We start from the raw sequence: 25,535 nt of genomic DNA, 5'->3' as shown, positions 1-25,535 counted from the left end.
CCTCCTCTTTCTCAATGGGTTCTGGTGTTCACAGAAAACATAATGGTCCCATTTTATGACAATTAGTAATGTTTGTGCAGGGGCTCCCTTTTTTCCCACCCTTTACTGCATCTCTCTCTCTGCATCTTTGTTCCCTACCTTCCTAAGAGTTTAGCTGTGCTATGTGTAGCGTGTGAAGTGACGGGGGATGCTTTATGAATGTGTGAGGAGGCCTTGGCAGTGCCCCTACCCCCTGCAATAAGATGAGCTGAATAAATCTGAGACATGCCACAGGCTCTCCGACACCTACACACATACACACACACATGTACACACGCAAAGATTTAGTCAAAGTCGGGGACTTGGTCAATTCCTGGTGAAGAAAACAGCATCATAAAACTCTTATCACTTTAGAGCCCTCCGCACTTCAGCGCATATCCCCATCCTTCTTAGTCTCTCTTTTTCTTCTCTCCTCCTTCCCCCTCTCTCTCTTTTTGTCCTTGAGGTGGCAGAGGGTGGTGTCAGTGGAGGTGGAGCGAGGGGGCTGTGAAGAGGTGCAGAGCTTTGATGCTTGTTGGGGCTCACTCAGCTGGGCAGTACACGGTGCTGCATCTCGTCCCAAGGCTCTGTATAAATTCAACGCCAGTGACGATTTACAGCCCGCGCCCATCCTCGATATGACGCACTGAGCAGGGCGCCAAGCGTGTCTTGTTGCCATCACGCCAAAGTGAAGCTAATTTATTACAGTGTAAAAACCCACAGAGCAGAGAGAGTGGGGAGACAGAGATATAGAGAGACCTTGGGTTGAGACTTGTGGTATAATGTGGTATAAAGCTGTGGCCAGTATGACATTGTATTTTTATTGTATCACTGTATAAGCTGGAGCAAGGTTGTATATTACTGCGGCACATTTTCCATCCCTGAAAAGAGTTTAGATATTCTTTATTTCATCAGGTTTGATATAAAACCAAACAAGCTGTTTAGTGTCCAACAAGATCATTGTAAATGTGCAGTTTAGTGCCAGTTTCAAAATTGTCCTTTAGCCCTCCATGTCACAAAGTTTGGACACAAAGTCTCCCTCTATCTCCTAAAATCACATTTACTTTTTAAGTGGGTAAATGTATTTAAATATATGCCATGATGCCATTGCTTCTAGAAAGTCTTGACAGGGCTTCCTTTGTAACTCCTCAAGAGGAATGATGAAGAAGACCTCAGTTAATTACATCATGTCACAACTTATGAGCTCAAACCCAAAGTTCCCAGGACTGCTGCCACAGAAAGAGCTGACCGGCACAATCAGAAGTGACCTTCAGTATCCATTAGATTTATGTTGTTTTTCATAGGCACTTTTCTTCTCTCCAGTCATTTACATATTTATCAGAGCCGAGCATAGTTTGACATCCTTTAATTTTTTATTTCCTCGCGGCGAGCAGCAAGAGAATGAGCAGTAATGTGCCGTACAGTGCAGCGTGTGACTTTGGCAGGTGAGAAATATGCTGAGGGAGCACTTTGATTTGGAGGTGTGGGCATAAATTTTGCTTCTGCCGTTTTCACTCACTCATCGTCGCAGCCTCCCCCTCCTTTGCCCGGCCTCCACCCTCTCAGCCCCTATTCTCTCACACCCTCATTTCCTCTTTATTTCTCTCTTTCTCCTTTTCTTTCTAATTCTTATATGTTTTCAGTCGTGTCTTCCTAGCTGCTTTGTCACATGATGTGATGTGGTGAGGTGGAGTATCATAGTTGAGAGACAAAGTCTCTCATGAGTAGGTGTGGTTACATATTCTTTAAAAGAACAATTTATCACTTTCACACATGCATATGAGCTAAGTCAAACAGAATGTATTTTTTCACCTGATATATTTGGTAACAATAATAACGGTATGGATGTTAATTGTTTGTCTTTTTCTTTCTTCTAAATCACCACACACAGTTTTTGTTGAGGAGCAAAGAACGATACAAACATGTAGTAAATTTCACTATAAAATTTAATTTCAAACATTTTTGGCTTAATTCAACCTTTAATTTCAAGGTTAAAACTATTGCATCATCTTCCTTTCACACTGCATGCTGTCAACTTATTAAGAATGTTGGTTCTTCAATTTTAGTAAACACACACACCAGGGACAAATTCATTTTTAACTCAGCCCAATGAAGTGTTAGTGCTGACAAGGTTACTTGATTAATCGATTAGTCAATTATTCTTCAACTCTTTTGATCATCAACTGAATTACAGTCATTTTTCAAGCAAAAGTGAAAAAACTGTTGCTGGTTCCTGCTTCTCAAATGTGTGTGTCTGCTGCTTTGTTCAGCTTTATTTCAGTTCAACTTGAGTATCTTTAGGTTTTGGACTGTTGGTGAAACAAAATTGATTCAAAGATGTCATCGTGGGCTCTTGGAAATTGTGATTGGCATGTTTTACTATTGTGTGATAATTAAAAATGATTAATTATTAATTCATTATTTATTTGATTAACCAATTAATCAAAAATACTGAGATGAACTGATTATGGGAATAATTGTTTGTGCAAGCCCTCATGTTCACATACATAATGCAAATCCATGTAATCAAAAAGTAGTTTAAGAGGAAAATCAAGATATTCTCAAAGAAAAGGATTTTGCTACACATATAGAGGAAATGACAGTTTTGTTGGTTTTGTTCTGTTATAAGTTTTCTTGAGCAGAGCTTTTGGGTTTGACATTTTTTCCAAGACAGAGTGTTAGATCATTTGAGTCTTCTCAGAAAGCTACCTTTCAGTCTAATCCCCTTCTTTCTCTCTGTCTTTCACTTTTCATTCCCTCTCTTGAGTAGTCCCTTTCCCTCTACAGACAGCCCCCCCACCCCCCGCCTGCTGATCTCTAGTGACACCTTGAGGTCAAGACATGCTGCTGCAGCGCTGTGCTCTGGAGGGTCAACCATGACTTGACCCCAACCTTTATGTTATATGTCACCCACACTTAAGCCAAAAAGTTTGATTTTCTCTTACATATAGCTAAGCTATCGTACTTGGTTCCCGCAGGCTCCCTCTGGGTATTGGAGTGCCTATGGAATTGTGGGACTTAATTTTGTGCTACAATGCTTGGCTGGACACAGCCAGATACAGAGGAACGCAGAGATGCAGACACATAAACACAACAACTACTTGGGGAGCATTTGTGAGTGTCCTGAGAAGACATAGTCACACAAACAACGATGTGGGATAAACAGTGGATCCATTGTAAGATGCAGGAGCCTGCTGGAAGAGATTGTTTTGATGAAGCAGCAAGGGCACACCAGCACTGAGACTAAATGTAGCATGGCCATGATGGTTGAATTCCCCAACAGTCGGGACCTTGGCATCTGCCTCTGGTTTGGCTCACAACTTTCTGGGTTCTTGGTTTTACTGTGGGGAGACAGACTGTGCATGTACTGTATGTCTGCCTATGCTATTTTTTTTTTTTTTGTTCCTGAATGCAGCTTTTTACTGTACAATGTGTATGTGTATATATATGTGTGTCGGGGCTGTGTTCCTGCATTAGGAGCCAGTTTGGTGGCCTGGGTTCGAGGCCAAAGTAGAATTTCTAAGTGATGGAATTTCACAGCCACCGAGCACCCAGCGGCCAGCCAAACCGCAAGCACTCACATTTACAACAAACAGCCCGCCCCGCTCCGCAGGGACTCCTGAATGGCAAAGCCATTTGTCTCTGTGAAGGGCAGAGGGAGAGAAAAGCGAAATAAAATCAGAGGGAGAGTAGTTAAATGGAACAACACTTTTTTGTTTACAACCCCTAACCGCTCAAACATACACACACACACAAACACACACACACATACACACACATATAGAGGGAGAGGGAGAGAGAGAGAAAAACACACACACGCTGCTCTGAGGCTAAATTGGAATTAAGGAGAAGGAAAGGTGCATAGCCTGTTGCTAATTAGCATTTTCTCTGCTCAGCAGAAGGGGGTGGAAGAATCGATAAGATATAAAGTTTGTGTATAGCAATGAGGCACACAATCACTTTCATCCATTAGCAACAGCAGATAAGAGGAGACATACTGGCCAAGAAAACAGCAAATTTTTGACCTCTGTGATTTCAAACTAGGCCGGAAACAAATAATACAGATTGCTTGTTTCTGTGATATTTAACTTATCTGTTTTACAGTCTTTGGGGCATGTGATCAAGAATGAACTTCAAAATATAATCAGCGAAATGACTGGTTAATTCAAAGCATAGGTTCACAAATGTTCAAGTCTGTACTAAAACAATTGTCAGGCTCCCACATAAACATTTGAACAGTTTTGTTGTAATCATGTCTCTTGTTCATGCTGAACATTAGACGATCCTTTCGTAATGAATTACAATTTTTGTGATGGAGGACAAAATCCACAAGATCTTTGCAAAAGTACACAGTATTTAAAAGTTTACTTGAAGCTAATATGATTCTTCAAGTCTTTTGTCTTTCAAAGTTAGTCTTTTTAGTTTCACATTCCCTCTTTGTTACAATCCTTCCACTGATGCTAAACAGGAAAATACTCTTCATTAAGTCAAAAAGACATTTTACTAAAAGGACTGTAACTGTGGAAGATTTCCACTTTATTTGACTAATTCAGACAGCTGAAGCTTCATATTATGTTCAGATAAACTTAATATTCTTTTTCAAGACGAGGATTGTGGATTTTGTTCCCCATCACTTACATTTTAAGCGTATTTGGACGGGATCCTCTGATGGCCAGTGTGAACAGGACAAATCATTACCGTTAACAAAACTTGTTTCAATGTTCATTTGGCCACCTGACTAACCTTTTTCAATAGGAAGTTAATTTGACTTTGAGAATAAAGAATTTTCTGTCTTTTTGATCGTGGCTTCAAACACACCAAAGACCATATCTGGAATTTAACCTCATTTCACAGCAGGTATAAAATTATACACTAAAGCCCTTTATTTCATTCTCCTGTGATTGAAGGTTTCAAATGAAGTCGATCATATTGAGGGGAAAATCCCAAACTACTTACTTTGTTTTAGCATATTTTGAAATGTTCTTTAACCGTTATTTATGTAAAAATCAACCAATAAAGTGGCTCACATGCAAAAGAAAATTCTCCAAAATCTTCCGAACTCCATCTGCTACAAAGAAGAGTTACTAGCGAGGAGGAGAAAAGTGTCTGGCCAGACCTGAGGATGTAACTCAAAGTAGACCTCTATCAGGTCACACCTGTTGCTGGCTGATTCTGACCTGTGTAGATGTATAATTGACCTTCCTGTTGAATATTCTGTGCTGTGCGTTCAGTTTGATGTTTGATTCATGTGTCTGGCTGAAAGCGGACGGCAAGGTCAGCTCTTGTTTTGACCCAGCCTCTCACACTGGACTATGAGAAGCTTCTTGTAGATCTAACTCTGATAGCAACATAATCAACATAATGATTTTTCAGGTGGTCTCAGAATTTTTAGAATTGTTGTTTCTAAACCTCTGTGCATTAACAACACTACCTCTGTCTCCCTTTGACACCCTGTCTTTACCTTTCTTTTTACCTTTCCTGTCTCACTTCATTCTCTCTTACTCTCTTTCTACCCAGACCACCTGAGTCCAGAGAAGGGGAAGAAGCTGGTCTTCCTTACAGCTCGTGTTCACCCTGGAGAGTCTCCTGCCTCCTTTATCTGTCAAGGTAAAGATTTAAGGTTGTCAGGTTGGTTCCCTGTTTCATTGGATTGATTGATTCTCCACTACTGGTTTGTATGTGTTTAGTAGTGCACTAACATAATAGCTTATAATATACCTGGTGTTTAAAAAGTAAGTATGCTTTTTTCATATTATTAACACTCAGGTGTAGCTGGATAATAGCTACATCTGTGTTTTTTTCTATTAACAGTTAGCTACCAAAGTATTGAAAGAGATATGCATTTGTATTATTTCCATTATTGAATGACTGAATAATTTTTAGTTTTGTGTCATACCATTAAAATGGTCAGCACAGTGACATGACACAAAAGATTACCACTAATATATAAATTCACTTTCTGTTCTTAAACAAACAAACAACATTAAATGGTATAAAGAGCAACAAAGCTACCAATGCCTTTTTTATAGTGTTCATGTGTTATCTGACAATGCTAAAAAAATGTCCATATCACCAGAGTTTGGTCATTATTTCAGAATCTTGTTGCTAAACCTAATCACAGTCTTTTTAAAATGATATTAAATAACCTCTTTCTAAAGACCATTTCCTTCTGGCCAGATTAAATTTCACATAATCTTCAGTACTGCGCTAATTTTTGATAAAGCTATATGTTTTAGAACTGAATATCTTTTAAAAAAACTTCTCCACTCAGTGCATTCTTGAAACAGCAGCTCTGCACCTGAACCTAACTTGTGTGAAAAGTACAAGAATAGGTACAAGAAGTTGTGTTTTCTATATAATATCTCAAGAAACACAATCTGAGGATATCACAGGGAATTGTTGCATTGTCGTCGCTCCCGAGCTCCTCTAACTCAAAACTAATAAAACAGCTTGAAAAACCGGGAACCTTTGGGAAATTCTCTCCTTGTGCAGTACAACAACCTTAAAGACAATTTTAGCAGGATTTAATGACTCTTTGCTTCAGACTGAGATGACTGGCCAGGTTAGCTCCTTCTGGGATCCCACTTCCTTATTTACAGATAAGCAAGTCTGAGGAGGGGAGTGATGGTGTGTTAGTGGGACAGAGGGCACAGCCTTATCACTAACATTGGTCTCCGTCCACCTCTTTGATATGTAAGACAGACAGTGGAAAGTCAATTAATGTTAACGAGAGGTGGAGAGAGTGGTCATCTATCTATCTATCTATCTATCTATCTATCTATCTATCTATCTATCTATCTATCTATCTATCTATCTATCTATCTATCTATCTAGCTATCTATCTATCTATCTATCTATCTATCTATCTATCTATCTATCTATCTATCTATCTATCTATCTATCTATCTATCCATATCTGTCTATCTATCTATCTCCAGTATCTCTGTGTGTGTGTGTGTGTGTGTGTGTGTGTGTGTGTGTGTGTGTGTGTGTTTCAGAGTGTGTGCATCATCATGAATCAGATGAGTTGGCTTTGTGCCCGCTCTGTGCTGTTTTTCCAGCGCCGTCAGCTCCATTCCATTTGTATCGATTTAGGCTTGACATCTCGTATTCCTCCCTGATTCTGACGATGCCCCCTCGCTGTCCTTTCTCCTCCTTTTGTTTCTCAAAACTCAATTAACTGCCAGTCTATTTTCCCCCTCTCTCTCTCTCTCTCTCTCTCTCTCTCTCTCTCTCTCTCTCTCTCTCTCTCTCTCTCTCTCTCTCTCTCTCTCTCTCTCTCTCTCTGTGTGTGTGTGTGTGTGTGTGTGTGTGTGTGTGTGTGTGTGTGTGTGTGTGTGTGTGTGTGTGTGTGTGTGTGTGTGTGTGTGTGTGTGTATTTGATAGGTGTGATTGACTTCCTGGTGAGCCAGCATCCTGTAGCTCAGATCCTAAGAGATCATGTGATCTTCAAGATCGTCCCCATGCTGAATCCTGATGGAGTCTATCTGGGCAACTACAGGTAGAAAACACCCAAGCACACACGTATTTATTCTTAATTTGAATGCATCACTACATTAAATAGAATTCACACATTACATGGTTTTATATCCTGCTAACTTCACCTTTAGGGAGCTTAATGAATTCATATAGCTCACAGCAGTGCATTTGTTAGAAGATGGTATTTGGCTGTAGGGCTCTTCACTCTGCCAGTCTCTCTGTCCATCCTCTCCTCCTCCTTGTCTTTAACACTATTGCTGCAGCTCTGTGGGCATCCTCCTCTCCTCTATTTTCCTCTCTTCTCTTTCCCTTCTTCATAATTGCCTTTTACTTAATAGGCTCAGCCCCGGGAATACTAATGCACACTGAGATAAGCATCAGCAGCATGCTCCTAGTGTGTTTGTGAGTGCCATCTAGTGGCAGTGCCTCGTCACTGCCACCAAATATATTTGTAGGGAACCTCGGTTGCTCCCCCACAGCGACAATCTTTATGAACACTTAAAGGCTATTTCCATTTGCTTGTTTTCAAACTGAATGGTGATAAGCAGCATATTGACTGAAAGTGAATAGTGATAGTCCTCACCTCACCAATCATGCATGTTCATTAATACACATGCATGTACTCTCCCCTCTCTCTCAATCTTGTTCTTTCTTTTTCTCAAACACACAAGCACATACACACAGAGGCTGATAAACACCATACAGCCATGCCAGCATGATGCACTACAGACTGGACTGGATACATGCAGGGCAAAGAATCAATGGCAGTTAACCTGGGATGAGTATTTTGTTCATGGCTGGCTGCTCTTCTCAGTTGCTCTACAGTGTCAGTAACTCCTGTATCATTAACAGGGGCTTCAGTAAATGTCAAAGATACACATGACAACAAACAGGGCATGTCATGGTGCATCTATACATACACAAGCATACCATTATGGCAATTGCAGGTTGCTGGTTACACTTAAGAGTAGCAATTTACTCTCTTTACAGTAGCTATTTACATTTGGCTGTGTTTACAGCCCATTGTTGTGTCTTAGGGGAATAATAAATGTGTTTATTGCATTTTCTTCCTCATTTTTTCAGAACTGACTTTTGGAAGAATTTCCAACCTACATAATGTGTCCAAAATCATATTTACCCATTTTATTTGAGTGTGACATGTATATGCTATATAGTGACCTCAGAAATTTGCACAATGGAACCTTTCTGCTAAAAATCACACAGTGTAATGTGTCACATTTTATAGATGCAAAAATGTAAGTGGTGTGATGTTTACATTCACGGTTGTTTTCCAGCAGCCAGTTGCTCAGTGGAGTGGTGCCACTCTATTGGCAAGATTTTTACATGTGCAGAAGATAAAAACAAGGATCTGCTCTTGAAACCATTGCTCTGTAGCACTAACAGTAGTCAAAAACTGTAAAAGCTGTGTGTGTGTATCCAGGTGTTCTCTGATGGGCTTCGACCTGAATCGCCACTGGCAGGATCCCTCTCCATGGGCCCAACCCACACTGCATGCTGTCAAACAACTCATAGTGCAGATGAACCAAGACCCGGTGAGCAAACACACACACTAACATGCACACACACACACACACACACACACACACACACACACACACACACAAATATGCACACATGTCCTCCATTCTGTGCTCAACATTCTTTCACAACATACACCGTGGAGTCCACTGGTCCCACAAACAGTTTTCTTTCTCCCTGCTTGGTTCAGCATGTTCCTGCAATCTGTGTTTGGGGTGTGTGCACTGGGGAGCATGGATAGGCTAGTCAGCACCTCCAGAATGTCAGCTAGGCTCTCTTGGCTATTCAAAACATATTACTGAAGCAAGTCTCTATGCTTTCACTCTCTAACTCTACTGTAACTTTTTCCTTTTCCAGTTATAGTCTTTGAGTCAGAGGAAGACTACACAGGCAGGCCCGGGATTTTTCTCTTTGTTCCTGATGTTAATTATAAGCAGAGCGGCAGGTTGGTGGGATAACTGAAGGTCAGTTTGTGTCCTGGGAATACTCTGCCCTTTTGTACACTCCTCTAATCCTGATAAGAGAGGGAGCGGGCTGGGGCGGGATGCAGGGCAGGCCAGAGATGGGGTGAGGCGCGGGGCTGGCATCGGGCAGATTAACCTTTTCCCCCGGCGCTGACACTCTGATCGATAGACTCTGTCATGGCAGGGTGATCCACTCATTGCTGTCATTCACACACACGCAAACACACAAATACACACACACACTCTTCCTGGACAAACACATACATGCACATACTAACACTTGATCGCACAGCTACATACTGTAGCATCATGCAGACAAACAGGTGTTATCAAATGCAGAAATCTACATTTTCACCTGGCAGAATGGATTTTTTTTCCTCTCAATTGTGAACTTTTACAGATTAAAAGTAATTACCACACCATTATATAGAGCAGTGGTTTCTAATGAATGTAAGGGGTCATGATATGATTGATGGTGTAGGAAATTTAAAATTAAAACATTTCTGCTACACTAAATTAACTTTTTCAAACTTTTCACCAATCTTTTCTTTTTTTTTGAATTACTGTATAATTTTACCTCTTCAAACCTCTAAAAATTATTCATATGAATAATTTTCATATGAATAATTTTTCAATCGGTCTGTGAAGGGAAAATGAATCTACAGTTGAATTGCTCAAAACTGAAACATGCGCCCTGAGACAAGAGTTCACTCGTCGACATCGCTCTATATTAAAAGGTCACTTGCAAAAAAAAAATGTTTGGGACCACTGATAGAGTTGGTGCTGCTTCTCCTGCACATTTGCATATGTATATTCAGTCTTATATATAGTACATTGAATTCCTGCATCTATAACTATAACCTAATAGGTTAATCTAGCGCTTTCACCACAGTGTAACTTTAACTCTTTGGATGGGCAAATGCAGCCACCAGTAAACATGTTACCCAAATCCGTTCCTGCCAGTCAGATGCCTTCCATTCCCTCTCCTTCTCTGTTGATAACCATCTCACCACCTCTTATCCTCCTGTACCCCTCCTTTTCCCTGATGATTGCTTTCAGTCTTACAGAGTTAATTTGAAGGCTTGGGCAACCTCTCCTCTCCTGTCTCTCTCTCTCTCGCCGCAGCCAGTTAATCCCATCAGACACACTACTCATGTCTGGGGCTCCCAGATGCCAGTTTCAATGCCAAATCTGCAGCCAGGAGCCCCTGTGCTGCTGCCCTCCATTCATGCTCATCTCACACAACGGGCATAGAGTCTAATGAGGCTACCAGGGTTGGAGGGCTGTGCTGGAGGACTCCATTAACAGGAGATAAGCAGTAGCTACAGCAGGACAGTTGGACTAAACTAGCATATGTGACCCATTTTACTAGCTGCTAACTCAGTTCGGCGTAAAAACTAGAAGACTGAAAGGGAGCTGAATTGGGAAGAATTTTTCAATTTGCAGGTAATTTCTCATATGCGTATGAGATTGATTGGTAAACACACAGTATTGATAAATCTAGAAATCTAGGGGTTGCCTTTACTTGACAGGAGCTGGCAGAGAGGCCAACAGGAAACGGGGAGAGAGAGAAAGGGAAACGACATGCAACAAAGGTCCCTTGCCGGTCTCGAACCAGGGACATTACAATTATGTGGCATGTGCAGTAACCACTACCAGGGTGCTCCCATTTAAGTAGTACTTGAGAGATCAGGATTGATCAGCTACACATACAAGCCACTGCTCATAAATGATAGGAATTTGGTGGAAAGAGCCAGTAAATTACTACTGATTACACCTTTAACTAAGCGCACTCGACTTTTATTTCTCTACAGTCTGTATGGAACAAAGATATGTTTACCTACAAAACCATTTGTGGAAGAAAAACTTTGATCTTGCATCTGAAATCACATTCAGGTATCTAGTCCAGAATCGTGTGCAGGGTCCACAGTCACAGAAAGCAAGCCAGATGAGTATAGCTTAAATAGCAGTCCTGTTTTGTCATTTTAATGTTGTTATTGCTTGCTGTAAACATTGTAAAAGTGTGTTAGGATTGCCGGTCTGATGCTTCCACAGGACAAATACAGTAAATGTTAATGGTGTCTGTAGGCTACAATAAATTGTAAAGAGCTGTTCCTGATAAGCACAGTCAATTTGGTGAAGGCAGACTCTTTTTTTCTCCATTCACTTGCATTAATTGTTTTCCTGCACTGACTGGGTGAATCAGTCTTACAACAACAAACTGCACCTTTCAAAAAAGTTACAGTTTTAACTTGTAAGTAAATGTGATGATAGATCAGTGAATGTCGTTATGTTTAAATGCTTACAGTTTGAATTCATACAACACTCGTTAAATTTAAGATTTTTATCAAACCATATTCTCCATGGCCAGGAACTATAGAAGTATGACCTGTTATGAGGTTATAACAAATGCCTATGACTCGTACATGCACTTACAATAATTGTACTTATCTTCCCCCATATATTGCTTCTCACAAAATCTTGGTGTTATTTCAGCATTAATATGTTTGATTTCTGAGCTGGATTTAAGGAAAATCCCACTGCTCCGAAAAATGTCCCTCACTGGCAGAATACACCTTAAGGCCACCCCAGTCACTGGTTGCATAATTAGCTGCTGCTTTAAGGGGCAGACCCATTTTATGATTGGTACAAGCTGGCCTGAGTCTGTTCTATTTTGGGCCAGATGCTGTTAGCAGTCTGGGGAACAAATGTTGTACTGAAGAATAATCATCTACCTTTTTATCCAGTCTCTGCTAGTCTTTGACATTAGGATTATTTTACATGTACAGTATATTTTGTACATGTTTAAACTTTCTGAAAAGAAATTTGAAAATTACATTTTTTCACATTTTCAGTCCAAATTACAGCAGAAAAAGAAAGGAAGTCAAATTATATTTTGATGGATGTGCATCTGAGCATCAAGACTAAAGAGTCTGTTTACATTGGTGGAAGTAAGTTATTATACAGTATGTGGGCTGTTTAGTCTTTGTAAATTTCCATAATCTTCTGTATGTGTTTGTTCCGAGCTTTAATAAATCCAAAGGAGATTATGGAGAGTATTAATTGTATTAAAGGCGTAGTGCAAATTTGCTGTGCGTCTTTATGTACATAAATCCGACCCTGAATTTTTCAATCACCATGAAATCTTGACCACTTTAGATACCCACAATTCTGTGCATAAGACATCATAATTCAAAGTCACATTGCCCTCTGTTGCACAAAGGAGCCCATTCAGTTTGAAAACCCATCAACCATTCTTCTGACAGACACCCTCGTCACTCCAAAGTGATTCTCTATCATTGTGAATTCAGCAGCACTCTCTTTCTGCTTGGAAAATAGCTTCCTTGTTCTGTTCAGGCAATAACTTCATAACTGGCTGTGAGTTTGCAGACAAGTGCCATTTAAATCAAAGCTTATTGCAGGAGCAATCTACACCACATTGGTATTCTTTTATTCAACAAATATTTGTATATAAATTCAACACTGCTCAGGACATTTGCACCCACCAGTGTTTATAGAAACTCTGGCTTAAACAAGAAACTGTTTTTTAAAATCAGTGACTTATTCTCCCATCAGCCAGCTCACCTGGAACGGTTATATATGAATACTGAGTATGTACAGTTTCAGTTTGGCATCAAGGCTATGAATTCATCACTGCCCACAATATACAGCCTGCATAAAAAGAAATGACACTAAATATTTCAACAGAAATCAGAGCCTACAGGCAGACGCTGTGGCGCACTAAATGTATATTACTCTGCGGCTTAAACAAATCCACAGTTTACTCCTATTATTTTTGCTTTACTCTACAGTTCCCTGCTGTTCAATGGCCTTGGTGGTCATTTCCACTGAGAGGAACTTAGAAAATATTGAGAGATGTTGTTAATTTTTGTCAAGTCAACTCAAGTCAAGTGAGACTTCGTTTGCATAGTACATTTAATACACAGAACAACACAATGTGCTTTAGTAAATGACAAAACAATCACAACACAATCATAAAAGTGGTGGTGCAGAATATATAGAATATGCATCAACAGGTTTGTGCAGTTATACAAAAATCAGGGCATAATATACAAATGTTAGCACAGTCACATAAAGAACTTTGTATTCTCATGGGATTTAATGGGATTTGATTAAAAAAAGAAAGATATAGAATACTGCAAGCTTTATCCTTTATGCTGTATTGCAAAGGGTGTATTTACAAAGAATGTGTATGTGTGTGTAACCCACTGGATGTGCTGAAGCCTCCCTACACACCCAGAGACTCTGCGTTGTGTGTATGGTTGTGATAGGGTGTTTGAGTGGGAAGAGAAGAGAAGCACTGGAGACAGGAGTTCTGGATTGTGGCTGAGACCTATAGACACTTTATTGGCACACATGGACAGCTATCACCTCTGGTCCTCTACACTGGCTGCTGGCTCCGTCACCCTTACAGGAAAGTGAATGAAAAGATACGATATTTTGCGCCATCGCGAGCGATTTTCGCGCCATCGCGTCAATCGCGTCGCATGTATCGCATCGCCCGGCGCGAATTCGCGTCTAATCGCGTGTTTGCATTGACTTAACATGTAATCTTGTCGCGCGACATCGCGCTTGGTCTGAACGCACCTTTACAGGAGTAAAGGCTAGTCCAAATAAACAAATATATTGTGTCAAAATAATACTCTACAACTGAAAATGATAAATTACAGGAAGTGTAAATTAAATAAGGCATCCTATAAACATATGACTTCATAAAAAATAAATTACATGACTTAAAACAACAAACTGAAAGAATAATGCTTCATCCTGCACTATTTCCAATGAACATGTGCTCGCTCATGCGACTACCTTACATGTGTATAGCAACACAAGCTGAATTGTCCTTTCTATTGCCTTTTTAATTGTCACTGGTCGTTTGTTTTAGTTAAATATCGATTTAAATGACCAGGTGTTGGACAGTGGAGCATAACTTTGAACCACCTATTTACCATTTTCAAGCAGCATAACATGTAATAAATGTCTCATAAAGCACTATACTGTAGTTATAAGCAGATAATGGGACATTTTAAAATTATCATCTGATCGTCTGATTATACACCAGCACCCACTTAAAGGTGCCCACAGCCAAAATTAATTTATAAACTCTCATATTTGCCAACAACCACATTGTAGTGTGTTATAAAACATTTTTTCAATGTGTGTATACTGCTTATAAATGCTAAATAGGGAGGCTTACTAGAGTAAAGTATTACTAGGACAAGCTACAAGGCTGTAGCTACACACACAATGTATAATTAAATGCATATTCATATTTTTAGCCTCTTAAACATTTGGGGAACTGGTGTTCGTTGTAACATAAAACAAATAAATCTTATTCCCAAGAGAGCCAGTGTCTACTGGATGAGTAAGATGACAATAGTTTGTTATCATGTTAACCATAAGAACACATTTTAAGCTGATAATAAATAACAGCTCTGTTTTCACTTTTTCTGCCCCTGTTGGTTAAATTTGCATAGAGGAGCTTTAAAAGGACATAACATCTTATATAATAAACACAATGTGATGTGGCACATAAAATAGAAGAGTTGTCTTGTACAACTGTTGTATGAATGACAACCATTGGTATTTGCTCTAAGCCGGCTGTAAACTTCTCAGTTGCACTCTCCTCTCCATCCATCTAAAGGCAAGCTCGCTCAAGCTGTTTCATAAAATTCCATCATTTACCATCTGCAGCTGAACATTGGTCAGCAGGGAAAATGGCTGAAAGAGTCAGTGATGCAAGGAGCTATAATCTGTTCCCAAGCTACCCTGTTGTTTGTTTTGAAAAGAGAGAAATGGAGAGCGAGGGGGAAGAAACAAAGAAAAAGGACCAAAGAAACAAATGGACCCATCTCCTTGTTAAAGCGATGCTTTTCCAGCTCATTTATCAAAAGCAGAAGAAGAATTCTTTTTGATTGGCTGATTACCAGAAGCATTCATCACTGGCCGATGTATCCCCACCAATTTGACACTGCCATTTTGGATAATTTGTTAAGGATGACAAAGAGGTCATTGTTGCCTTGGCTTCTTTTTGACCTTTTTAATATTAGAAAATTAATTTTCTATCTGAAACAAACATATTAGGTCCTGTCACACCACCTAGATGAATTTTGCACCTTGAAATCCTTCCTAATGCCCTCCTACAGTCCTACAGTACAGACTCCCTCTGACTTTCTCTTCTGTCGTTCTTTCTTTGTTCAACGGTCAGATTTGCGTTATGTGTGAAGCTGCGGATCTCTCTGTGTGTGTTTCTGTGTGTATGTGTGTCTTCTTCTCTTCTCTCTATGTGCGTTAAAATGTCTTCTGGTGTCAGCCAACCATTTCTGAGATTTACGGCCAATTTTTCCCCATCATCCCTGCGTTGTTTCAATCCCCCCATCATCCCTCTCTTTATTCTCTCTCCGTTGGAAGCTGAATTGTCTGCTTTTCACAGGAAGATACGTATGAGGCTCTCGCACAATTTTTATGTTTTTTTCTCCTCAACTTAGTTGACAGGCTTTTACCTTATCTTAATTTTTTGTAAGATTACACATATTTAAAATTACTTTTCACTACCTCATCTCTTTCTACTCTTTTCTTATCACCTCTTCGTCTATGTACCTATCACCCTCCTTCCCTTCTCCTTCCCCTGTTGCTCTCCTCCCAACAGATGTGGCAGCTTATGTGGCACTAACAGGCCCGAAGCAGAGGGCTGCCTGTGCCCGTTCAGCCTGATTACAAGTCACCTCTGTGTTCATAAACAGACAAATACCGCCATCAATTTGAGGGCACGGTACAGATTGAGATGGAGGGAGAAAGGAGGTGGGGGAAGAAAATCACAGAGATGGAGACAGAAGGAGGGAGAGTTTCGTGTCATTTACTCTCGTCCATGAAGCAGGTCATACCATCTGCCATGTTCTGTCACTGCTACATCATTAGAGGGTCACTGACCATGTGCCCCAGCGCCCTGAATTGGCTTCTCTAACTAGTGAAATGTTGGGTATAGTTTTACAGTGATATATAAGTGATATTAAGGCTTTTTTTCCTCTTATGTATGAATATACATGAATATAAAGAGTATGAATGTTTGATGCTCACACAGAAACACAAATTCACACCTACCTGTAGGTGGTTCCACTGGAATAAACAAGTACCTTGCTCAAGGGCACTTCATTTGTCATTGCATACATTTTCATCACTGCCCAGATTTGACCAGTTGGTTTGAGTTGTGAACTGGCATTCCTCCAATCACTCCCCATCATCTAGGCTGCCCACTTTAAAGCCCAGTGGCGCATGTCATTCCTCCCACAGGTACTGTTGGCAATAGCTTAATATTTCATAATATGCATTACATGCAGAATAAGATCAACTTTCTTGTCCCGAGCAAGCAGCAGTTTCCCTTCTCCTCAAAAGGTATGCTGCTGATGCCAAGAGCTTTATTCAGGAGCTTGTAATCCTGCTTCAATCAGGTCTTTTTCCTTTCCATGTAAAGATAAGGCCGGCATTTACAGCCCTCGCTGCACCCCCTACACCCCGCTCTAATTAATATGCAGCAGATAAGTACTTGTCTGACAAAATTCATTCGTTTGACCTTCTAGATTTTACACTAAACTGTTTTCGGCCGCTGCAAGTTCACCACAAGTTGAGAGTTCCCTGGAGTTTCTGCAGCGAGATGGGGCTTTTGTTTCTCTCTGAAAGGTTTAATTTGGACAGTTTGCTCCCCTCTCTCTGGTTCTCTCTCTCACTCTCTTAAATTGTCTTCTGACTTTCATTCGGCAGTCTCTGTTTCTTAATTGCCCCTAATTGCTTAATTACAATTTCAAATGAACAATTCTGGAGGTCAGACTGGGTTGTTAATTGAAGCATCAATCACTGTGGTGGGGCCTACAGAACCGTCTGAGTTTGATTGACAGGGCATTAACTGAGTACTGGAATAAGCCTGGACATGACATTGTAGGGGCTCCATGGCTGTTACACTACTGTTCCTGCTTCTCCTCTACTGTCCTTCACATGACGCTGTGAAGGAGAAACCTTCAGGGTTGGAATAAGGACAGGGACAGCTAGAATTGAACTAAAATGAATTGAATTGAAATTGGCCTGTATTTTCTCACATAGCTAACAAGATGGTGGTTTATGTCCTTTTTCCTGTGCACATCCTGTTCAGGTGGCTCTACTTTACACTTGTGCCTGAATATATGTTTGCTCTTCAGGGGACATGATACACTGTCATGTCAATCACTATCTTGGGCCATTTGTTATAGATCTGGTGCACCCCCCCATCCCCCAGTTACAAGAAGGAAAACCTGGTTTCTCCATAACATTAAGTATTTATGGCTTAGAAAAAAAGATAGAAAACAAACATTTTTAGCAATATTTATTATTTATTACATTTTTAGCATTAAAAACAAGTCATCAAGGCTGTGTAGGTGTAGTCAATTAGATTTTATTGACAGTGGCATCTTCCTGGAAACAAAACCAAGCGTAGCTGTCATAAGATTAAAACACTGTTAAATTCTGCACAGCAGTACATGATACCATGTTTTTACTTGTTACTGAAATCCACCCACTTCACTTCAAACCAGTGAGAAAAAATCACAGGCATAAAAGCACAAAGAGAAATATTTCTATCGAAAATGTTGCACATTTTTTTATCTAAGTTCATCTAAGACCCAATTTCTCAATATTGAGAATATATGTTTTCAGGGCCCATAATGCTACAGTGCTACAGTAAAGGCAATAACTTAAAGGCATGAACATGAAAATGCCATAAAGAAATGCTTTTTTTGAGGTTGGTGGAGAGAACTTAATTTCATGCAAAGAGTACTAACGTAAACCCCATCTAACATCAGTGTCTGACCTCACATATCGTCTTCTGGCTTAAAACCAGCAATAAATGCCAGATAGAAATCTTATTCTTGCCTTTTGAGAACAGTGGAGTTTATTATATCAACATACTAATACATATGGTCATAGAATGAGGTGCACAACAGTCCACATACTATTGACCATGTGTTTCCAGCCTTTTGTGACTGTGACATCCTTATTAACTGGTTAAAAATGGATCCACTCACAGATCAGATGGCTAAAGTCACCTCAATTATTTACCAGGATCCTGTATAAACATTTAACAAGCATGTTAACCTCTGTTACACTCCGTCTTCCACATTTGATCACCTGCTTGTCCACCCTCCTCCATCTCACCTTCACTGTCTCCTCCTCCTTTTATTCTCCCCCCTCTTCCCAGCCTCCGCCTCCTCCAGAGAGAGGGGAGACCCAGGTGATTATTAGGCTGGTTTCCCTCGTCTAGACCTGGGCATGTTGATTGAAACTCCTTCCATCCTCTTCCTGCTGCCTAATGGAGCTGGATCGACCTCTCTCTCTTTTTCCCTCTCTTTTTTATCTCTCTGTCACTGTCTTTTCTTTTTCTTCATCTACCCCCCACCCTCTTTCTTATCTCCTTTTATGTCTCCATATATATTTCTCCCTCTGTCTCCCTCCCACCATCACCATTGGCTGCATTTAGCTTGTTTTTTCCTCTCTTGCTCTTCTTTTTGTGTTTTGTTTTTCTGTTGTTTCTCCCTCCCTCTTCCCTCCCACTGTCCTCTCCCCTCCTCCTCCTCTTCCTCCTCCTCCTCCTCCTCCTCCTCCTCCACCACCTTCTCCTGCTGCTGTTCCTCTCCTCTGGGGCTCCATCCATCAGGTTGTCGGGGGCTGCTAGCGGCCGACTCCCAGCCACCATATTTCACCGCCAGCCAGCCAAGCAGCTGACAGCACAGCCACCGCCAGGAAATTGCTTTGGCTGTGAGCGGAATTTCAAACACAGGCACACTGCGTCGCCTGGGCCGCACAAGCACTGCTCCCCTCTCTCTCTCTCTCTTTCTCTCTCTCTGCTGTCAATCTCTCTGCACCTCTCTACGCACATCTCTATGCTTCTCTCTATCTCTTGCTGTCTTTCTGTCCTTTTCCTCGCTCTCTGTTTGTCTTTATGTACTTATTTTCTCCCTTTTTCTTTCTTTGCCGTCTCTGTGTGTTTTTCTGTTGGCTCTTCCCTGCCCCTCTGTCTCTCTCACTCACACACACACACACACACACACACACACACACACACACACACACACACACACACACACACACACAACACACACCACACACACACACCACCATATGCATTGTTTTCTCTCTTTGTCTTTCTTCCGTCTTTGTTTCTCTCCTCTCTCTGCTTTCTTTCCCTCCCTCCCCTTCTTCTCTCACTATCTCTCGCTCTTCTTTTCCTCTCATTCCTCCCATTCTCTCCTCCTCTTTTTACAACCCACAGGGAACTAGGTGTGGTGCTGAATGCATAATGAGTGGAGAGAGCAAGGGAGGGAGGAAAGGAGATAAAGAGGTTGAAGAAGAAGAAGAAGAAGAAGAAGAGGGGAAGAATAAAAGCAGGAGAAGGAGCATAGAGGGAAAAAAATTATAGGAGGCAGAGATGAGGGATGCTGGCTGGTGCTGCTGCAGAGTAAAGGGTCAAAGGAGGGGTGTGTGTGTCTGGGGCTCTGGTTCTGCCCTTGTCAGAACCAGTTTAAGACTGCTGGAGTGAGAATGTTTTTGCCAAGTGAGGTCATTTTTGCTGGTCTTCACTGGCCTTGAGGGGACTGCTTTAGTGTTTAGGGTTGGGGTTAAAGGAGTACACCAGCTTTTTGGAGTTGGACCAAGTGAGCATAAAAAAGCAAAGTCTTGCTTAAGCTAAATCCTCAAACAATCAAAATTGTGTATTCCCACTCCTACTCAGTTGTGAGTCAAATACTTAATCATACATTGCACTGAGTCATAAATGGGGACTAAAATAATTCCAAAAACAAGAAAATGAGATCATGCTGCAGCTAAGTGGTTAGGCGGGTTAATCTTAATTTATATACAGCTAAATGTGGCATTTTCTTGAGGTATATTGATATAAAAGTCAAACAACAACATGGATAGAAGGCATCGCTGAAATAAAGCTAATACTTTCCAACTACCTGTTAAAGGGGGCAGTGAGACAATATGTAATCATGTGTTCAATCTCCTGAGCCGTCTCAGTGGTTAACAGGTGATTTCCATTCAACCCAATGGAGTCCACAGCTTAGTACCAGTCTCAGTTTACATATATTCTAACACAATGTACTTATCCGCATGGTACACTGTTTTGCAGTCAGTACAAGAATATTATTCCATTATTCCAACTCTCAGTTTAGAAAAAATTAAGAAAAACAAAATTGTTTGTCCAGAGATTTTGGACTTGTTCCCCACAACATTTCTGTTTTCACAAAACTGTCTGAACATTGTCTCACCAAGATATACATCCACATTTAAAAATGCTACCATCTACCACTGTGGTCAAGACTGGCATATTTAAACAACTATGAATGGATTAACATTAATGGTCCCCTACAGGCTGAATCCTAATGACAATGGTGATCCCCTGACTTTCCTTCAAGCACCATCAGCAGGATGACATTTTTTGCTTTTAGTCAATTTTCTCAACTACTATTAGATGAATCAGTACAAAAATTGGCTCAGATATTCATGTCTCTTTCAGGATGAATTGTAAAAAACTTAACATTAACGTAATCTGTTTTTGCATTTTATCTTGAATTTGACCACTATTTTAGTTTACAACCAAATACTTGCAAAACTAATTACATTCCCATTAGCCTCAGCTGTGGCTCTATTAGCTAATTAGCCAATGTTAGCATGCACGTTAAAACCATCACTGTGCCTCAATATAGCCTCACAGAGCCTCTAGGATGTTGACTAAAGTTCATGTTGTTACTTTTCTACTGTTACACACAAATGCACTACAAAACTGTTAAAACAATGGTTACACTGAGTGCAGTGTTTCAGAGAGCTCAAGTGTAAGTTGCATTTATCTCTTATACTGTCTCTGATAACTTCACCTTCCCTCCAGTGGGTTTCTAATGTCAACATTAGTCCAATACTGAACTTTATTTGCCTTAAATGGCTGAAATCTGTCTTCCACTCAAGTGGCCAGATAGAACAGGTACACATATGACCATCCTGTATCTAGTCATATCACATCAGAGTTATAGTTAAGGATTAGAGAATAAGTCAAGTCTTTGGAAGCTCCTTATTTGTATCACAAGATAAAGAGTCAAGCAAGTGAAACAGATCTTATCAAATCCATTTTACACAGTGTATACTGAATTGGAGAGACATTACACACTCAATATTAAGTCAATATTAACTTGATAAATAAGTATGGAGTGTGTGATGAATCTGTGACATCCCCATGAGAGAGAGTGTGCAGGTCTTTACACTACATTTCTCACAGCTCACCAGTCCATCTATGTACCGTAGGTGTGCCCTTCAGAAGGACAGTCTGATTGAAGTTATGTGTGGGTGGTTGGCTCCTTTCAGGTAGAGAGCGTATACTCAGTCTCTAGTGTCTGGAGGTTTTGTAGTCATCCCATGGGTGAGAGCGTCTCCCCAGTACATTCTTCCCCAGAGTCTAGAAAGGCCTTCCTTTACTCCCACTGGAGACACTCTGGTGTGGACGGTTGCACACAATGTCATAAAAATACACCATCTTTTCCACTAGCCGGTTATTTTTTTATCTTCTGTCTGTATATCTCTGTTTCTCTGTCCCTCTGTTATCGTCCACTCTCCTCCCTCCCTCTCTCCTCCATCAGAGAGTTAGTTTGGAGTTCTACATTGATGTCCATGCCCACTCCACCATGCTGAATGGCTTCATGTACGGCAATGTGTTCGAAGAGGAGGAGCGCGTCCAGAGACAGGCTGTCTTCCCCAGACTGCTGTGCCAAAATGCACCAGACTTCTCTTTTGTAAGTCACACACACACACACACACACACACACACACACACACACACACACACACACACACACACACACACACACACACACACACACACACACACACACACACACTCACACACACACACACACACACACACACCAGAGGAGGGCTCAGGAGCAGAATGCCACCAACTACAATCTTTTGGGGCTAGCTCAGACAGAGCACATGAAATAGTTCTATCTCAGCAGCTACTGCTGAAGTGGTGTTCAGTGAGGCACTTAATTGCCAACTGCTGCACTTTTAGTGCAGTGGCACATGGTGGCACATAGTTGAAGACCATGCTTGCGCTGGGCACCTCCCTGGTGTAAACATGTGTAAGTGCTTGACTATGAGGTAGGGCGTTGATTGAAAAAAAAAAAAGTGCTTCGTTCTTTTTTCCAGAATGAACAGAGGACAAATTATGGAAGTCATGGAAGAAAAATAGACTACACATACACACAGGAGGCAAATTTAAGCACACTATTCAAACAGGGGGAGAAGAGAGAACAGGTGAGTTCCTGGAGAATGAAGATCCAGATTCAATATGTCCGGGATGAGAGAGAGAAAAAAAGAGTGTGGGCACAGAGCATGGACACACATGTGCATGTGGCTGTTGGACAACAAGCAAACAGAGCATTAGAAAGAAGCATCAGTTTTCTGAAATTTTACAGTGCATGGCAAATTAAGACCAACCTGCCAGAGGGATTATGTTAACAGATACGAGGGCTTGAAATACTAAAGGAATACGCAACTGATTGAAAATGAAGACGAGAAGATGAGATTAAAGTTTTGATTTAAAGGACTCAACAGAGTCAGTCTGTCTGATGTCAGCAGGGAGTTTATTCCAGAGAAAGGCCCTGCAGCCCTGCTGACTTCTGAGCTCTGGGGACAGACAGGCGCCCTGCAGTCTGTATGTATTAATTAGCAACACATAATGTACCCAGCATTGACACACACTAAAATAGAAACACACACACTACAGAGAGGAGATGTTAAATTATTTGGGAGGATAGGTGTGCAGAAGAAGAAAGGAGCATGTTCCAGCTGTGCACAAAGACTCTCACCTTGACCACAAAAGAGAGGAGACGAGGTGAGGAGAGTATAAAAGATGAGAGGTGAAACTCTATGAATTAACTAGTAACAGGATACAGAATATATACAGAACACCTATCCAAAGATTTCACTCCTTGTATATACAGCATTTAAAAAAAGAAATGATGTTTTGTTTTTTTTAAATATTGTAAAAATGCTGTTTCAGGTTAGCAAAATGTCGGTAGCAGAAGTCATTGAGGGCCAAATATATGAATGGAAATTATATCTGGATTTTATACTATCCACCCCAAAATATGGTAAGAAGGAAATGAGAACATTAGCAAACCCATTAATATTAATGTGCATTTAAACTGTGTGTGCTAGCATGTATAGGTCATGGTAAAACACTGGACATGAAACAAAATCAAGGATATTCTTTTTCTTCAATATGTGTATTCTGCTAATGCACTCTTTTAGGAGGCTGAATCTGGGTTCATTTGGACAGGGAGGATTGTGTAAAGCAAAGGAGGCAAGAAGGAGAGGAGATTGAACAGAGGGGAGATACAGAAAAGCACATGGGAGGAAACATGCATTCACTGTGATGCGCCTTCATCCAGCCACGCATGCATATTCAACACCTTTTCATACAGATACATTATCCACCAAATCGTTTCCTGTCTACTATGTGTCACTTCCACCGACCTTCGTTTTCTCAGTCACAGTGACATTTCATAGCAGAGCCACTTACACACATCATAAAGAATAACCTTTATTGCCAATTGACACTCAGTGCCAACCTGGATACAGAGACAAGCCAGACAGGTGGACGTTCACCCACACATGTATGGAAATGTCACTGATTGTCAATGTCCATACAGTATGCTGTGTTATGAAGGACGAGTAAAACGCTATTTCAGGAGATTTTATTCTGCTTCTCTCTCTCTCTCTTTCTCTCTCTCTCTGTATTGCTTGTGTGACAGCTGGCCCAGGGGTCATCTCCCTTACTGTGCTTTTGTCCCTCTGCCCATTCAGCACTACCTAAAGCCCAGTGCAACAGCAGCAGCAGCAGCACAACACAATCATGCCAAACTCCCACTGGTGGCTGCCAAGTCTGCATTTCAGCAGGGCAACTCTCACTGCAGCAGAATGGAGTGACAGTGAATGGAAACTTTTTCCACACTCTTCCCAAGACAGCATCATATTTGTGTAGTACAGCTGACACACTCAAACCCAAAATAGATGGATGGGCTTTTTTCTGCTATAGCCACTTACAACCAGTCTTTCTAATGACTTTGTACGCAGTGAATCAGTGCAAAATAAGCTACCCTTCATAATTTGTCCTGGCTTCTCGAGAGAATTACCCCTGCAAGTTACAGAGAAAGAAATCACTGGACGCTAATTTATTTTTACTGATGAGATGGGTCAGCCGATCTTGACCGCATCTATTTTGTTTCTTCATTCCTCAGCAAGGAAATATGGTTTAATGCTGGTCATTCCAACACAATAAGACAGCCACACATAAGTCAAATCAAATTGCGAGTCAAATATTTATGATGGAAATGGTTTCTGTGCAGATATTAATGGATATTTTATTGTAAATGCAATGACGTTTGTTTTAATTTAGCTTGTCAGGACGTTGTTCAGTTAGTAAGTGGATTCAAGACCCCACAGTATATATATGATGCAAATCATAATGGCAGTAATAGTAAAGTACTTTAGACACACTTAATTTGACTTACAATATTATACTTAAGCTCAACAAAAACATGATAGTAACATGATACTTTAATGTGGCTGTCATCTCAAATAACCTGTATACATATGCTGAAAAACGTCAGAGAGTTCAATGGAAATTCTTATGATTTGATTTAAGTGTCAGTAGCTAGGAAAGTCTCCCCAGCTGAAATTTCCCAACATTCAATGCTTTCAAAGATCTTTTCATTTGGAGTTGATCCTGAGAGAAATATGTGGTTCTTTAGTTGTTAAATGCTTCACTGTCTTCACCAGCTAGTTGCTAGCTTTTGTCTGTGTGCTGTTTGGAGCTGGTGCAGGTAGAGTTGGTTAAATAGAGAATTTTGCTGCCTGCTGCTGCTGAAAATCATGCTAAGAGAGTAAAAGCAAAACAATGAGCTGATAGAGGCTCTCCATGGGTTTCTAAAATGTCTG

The 25,535-nt window shown here is 40.7% G+C and overlaps 1 protein-coding gene across 1 annotated transcript in view; it reads left to right on the top strand.

The window, feature by feature from the left end:
* Positions 1-25,535, top strand: part of agbl4 (AGBL carboxypeptidase 4) — a 280,426-nt gene that overhangs the window by 245,482 nt on the left and 9,409 nt on the right. The window contains exons 7-10 of the mRNA XM_062424281.1: positions 5,536-5,625; positions 7,405-7,519; positions 8,939-9,050; positions 22,172-22,324. Of these exons, the coding sequence (XP_062280265.1) occupies positions 5,536-5,625; positions 7,405-7,519; positions 8,939-9,050; positions 22,172-22,324 (470 nt within the window). The remainder of the gene's footprint in view (positions 1-5,535; positions 5,626-7,404; positions 7,520-8,938; positions 9,051-22,171; positions 22,325-25,535) is intronic.

Source organism: Scomber scombrus, chromosome 8, assembly GCF_963691925.1.
Source record: "Scomber scombrus chromosome 8, fScoSco1.1, whole genome shotgun sequence".
Classification (NCBI taxonomy): Eukaryota; Metazoa; Chordata; class Actinopteri; order Scombriformes; family Scombridae; genus Scomber; species Scomber scombrus.
This window is presented reverse-complemented; position numbering and strand designations above follow the sequence as displayed.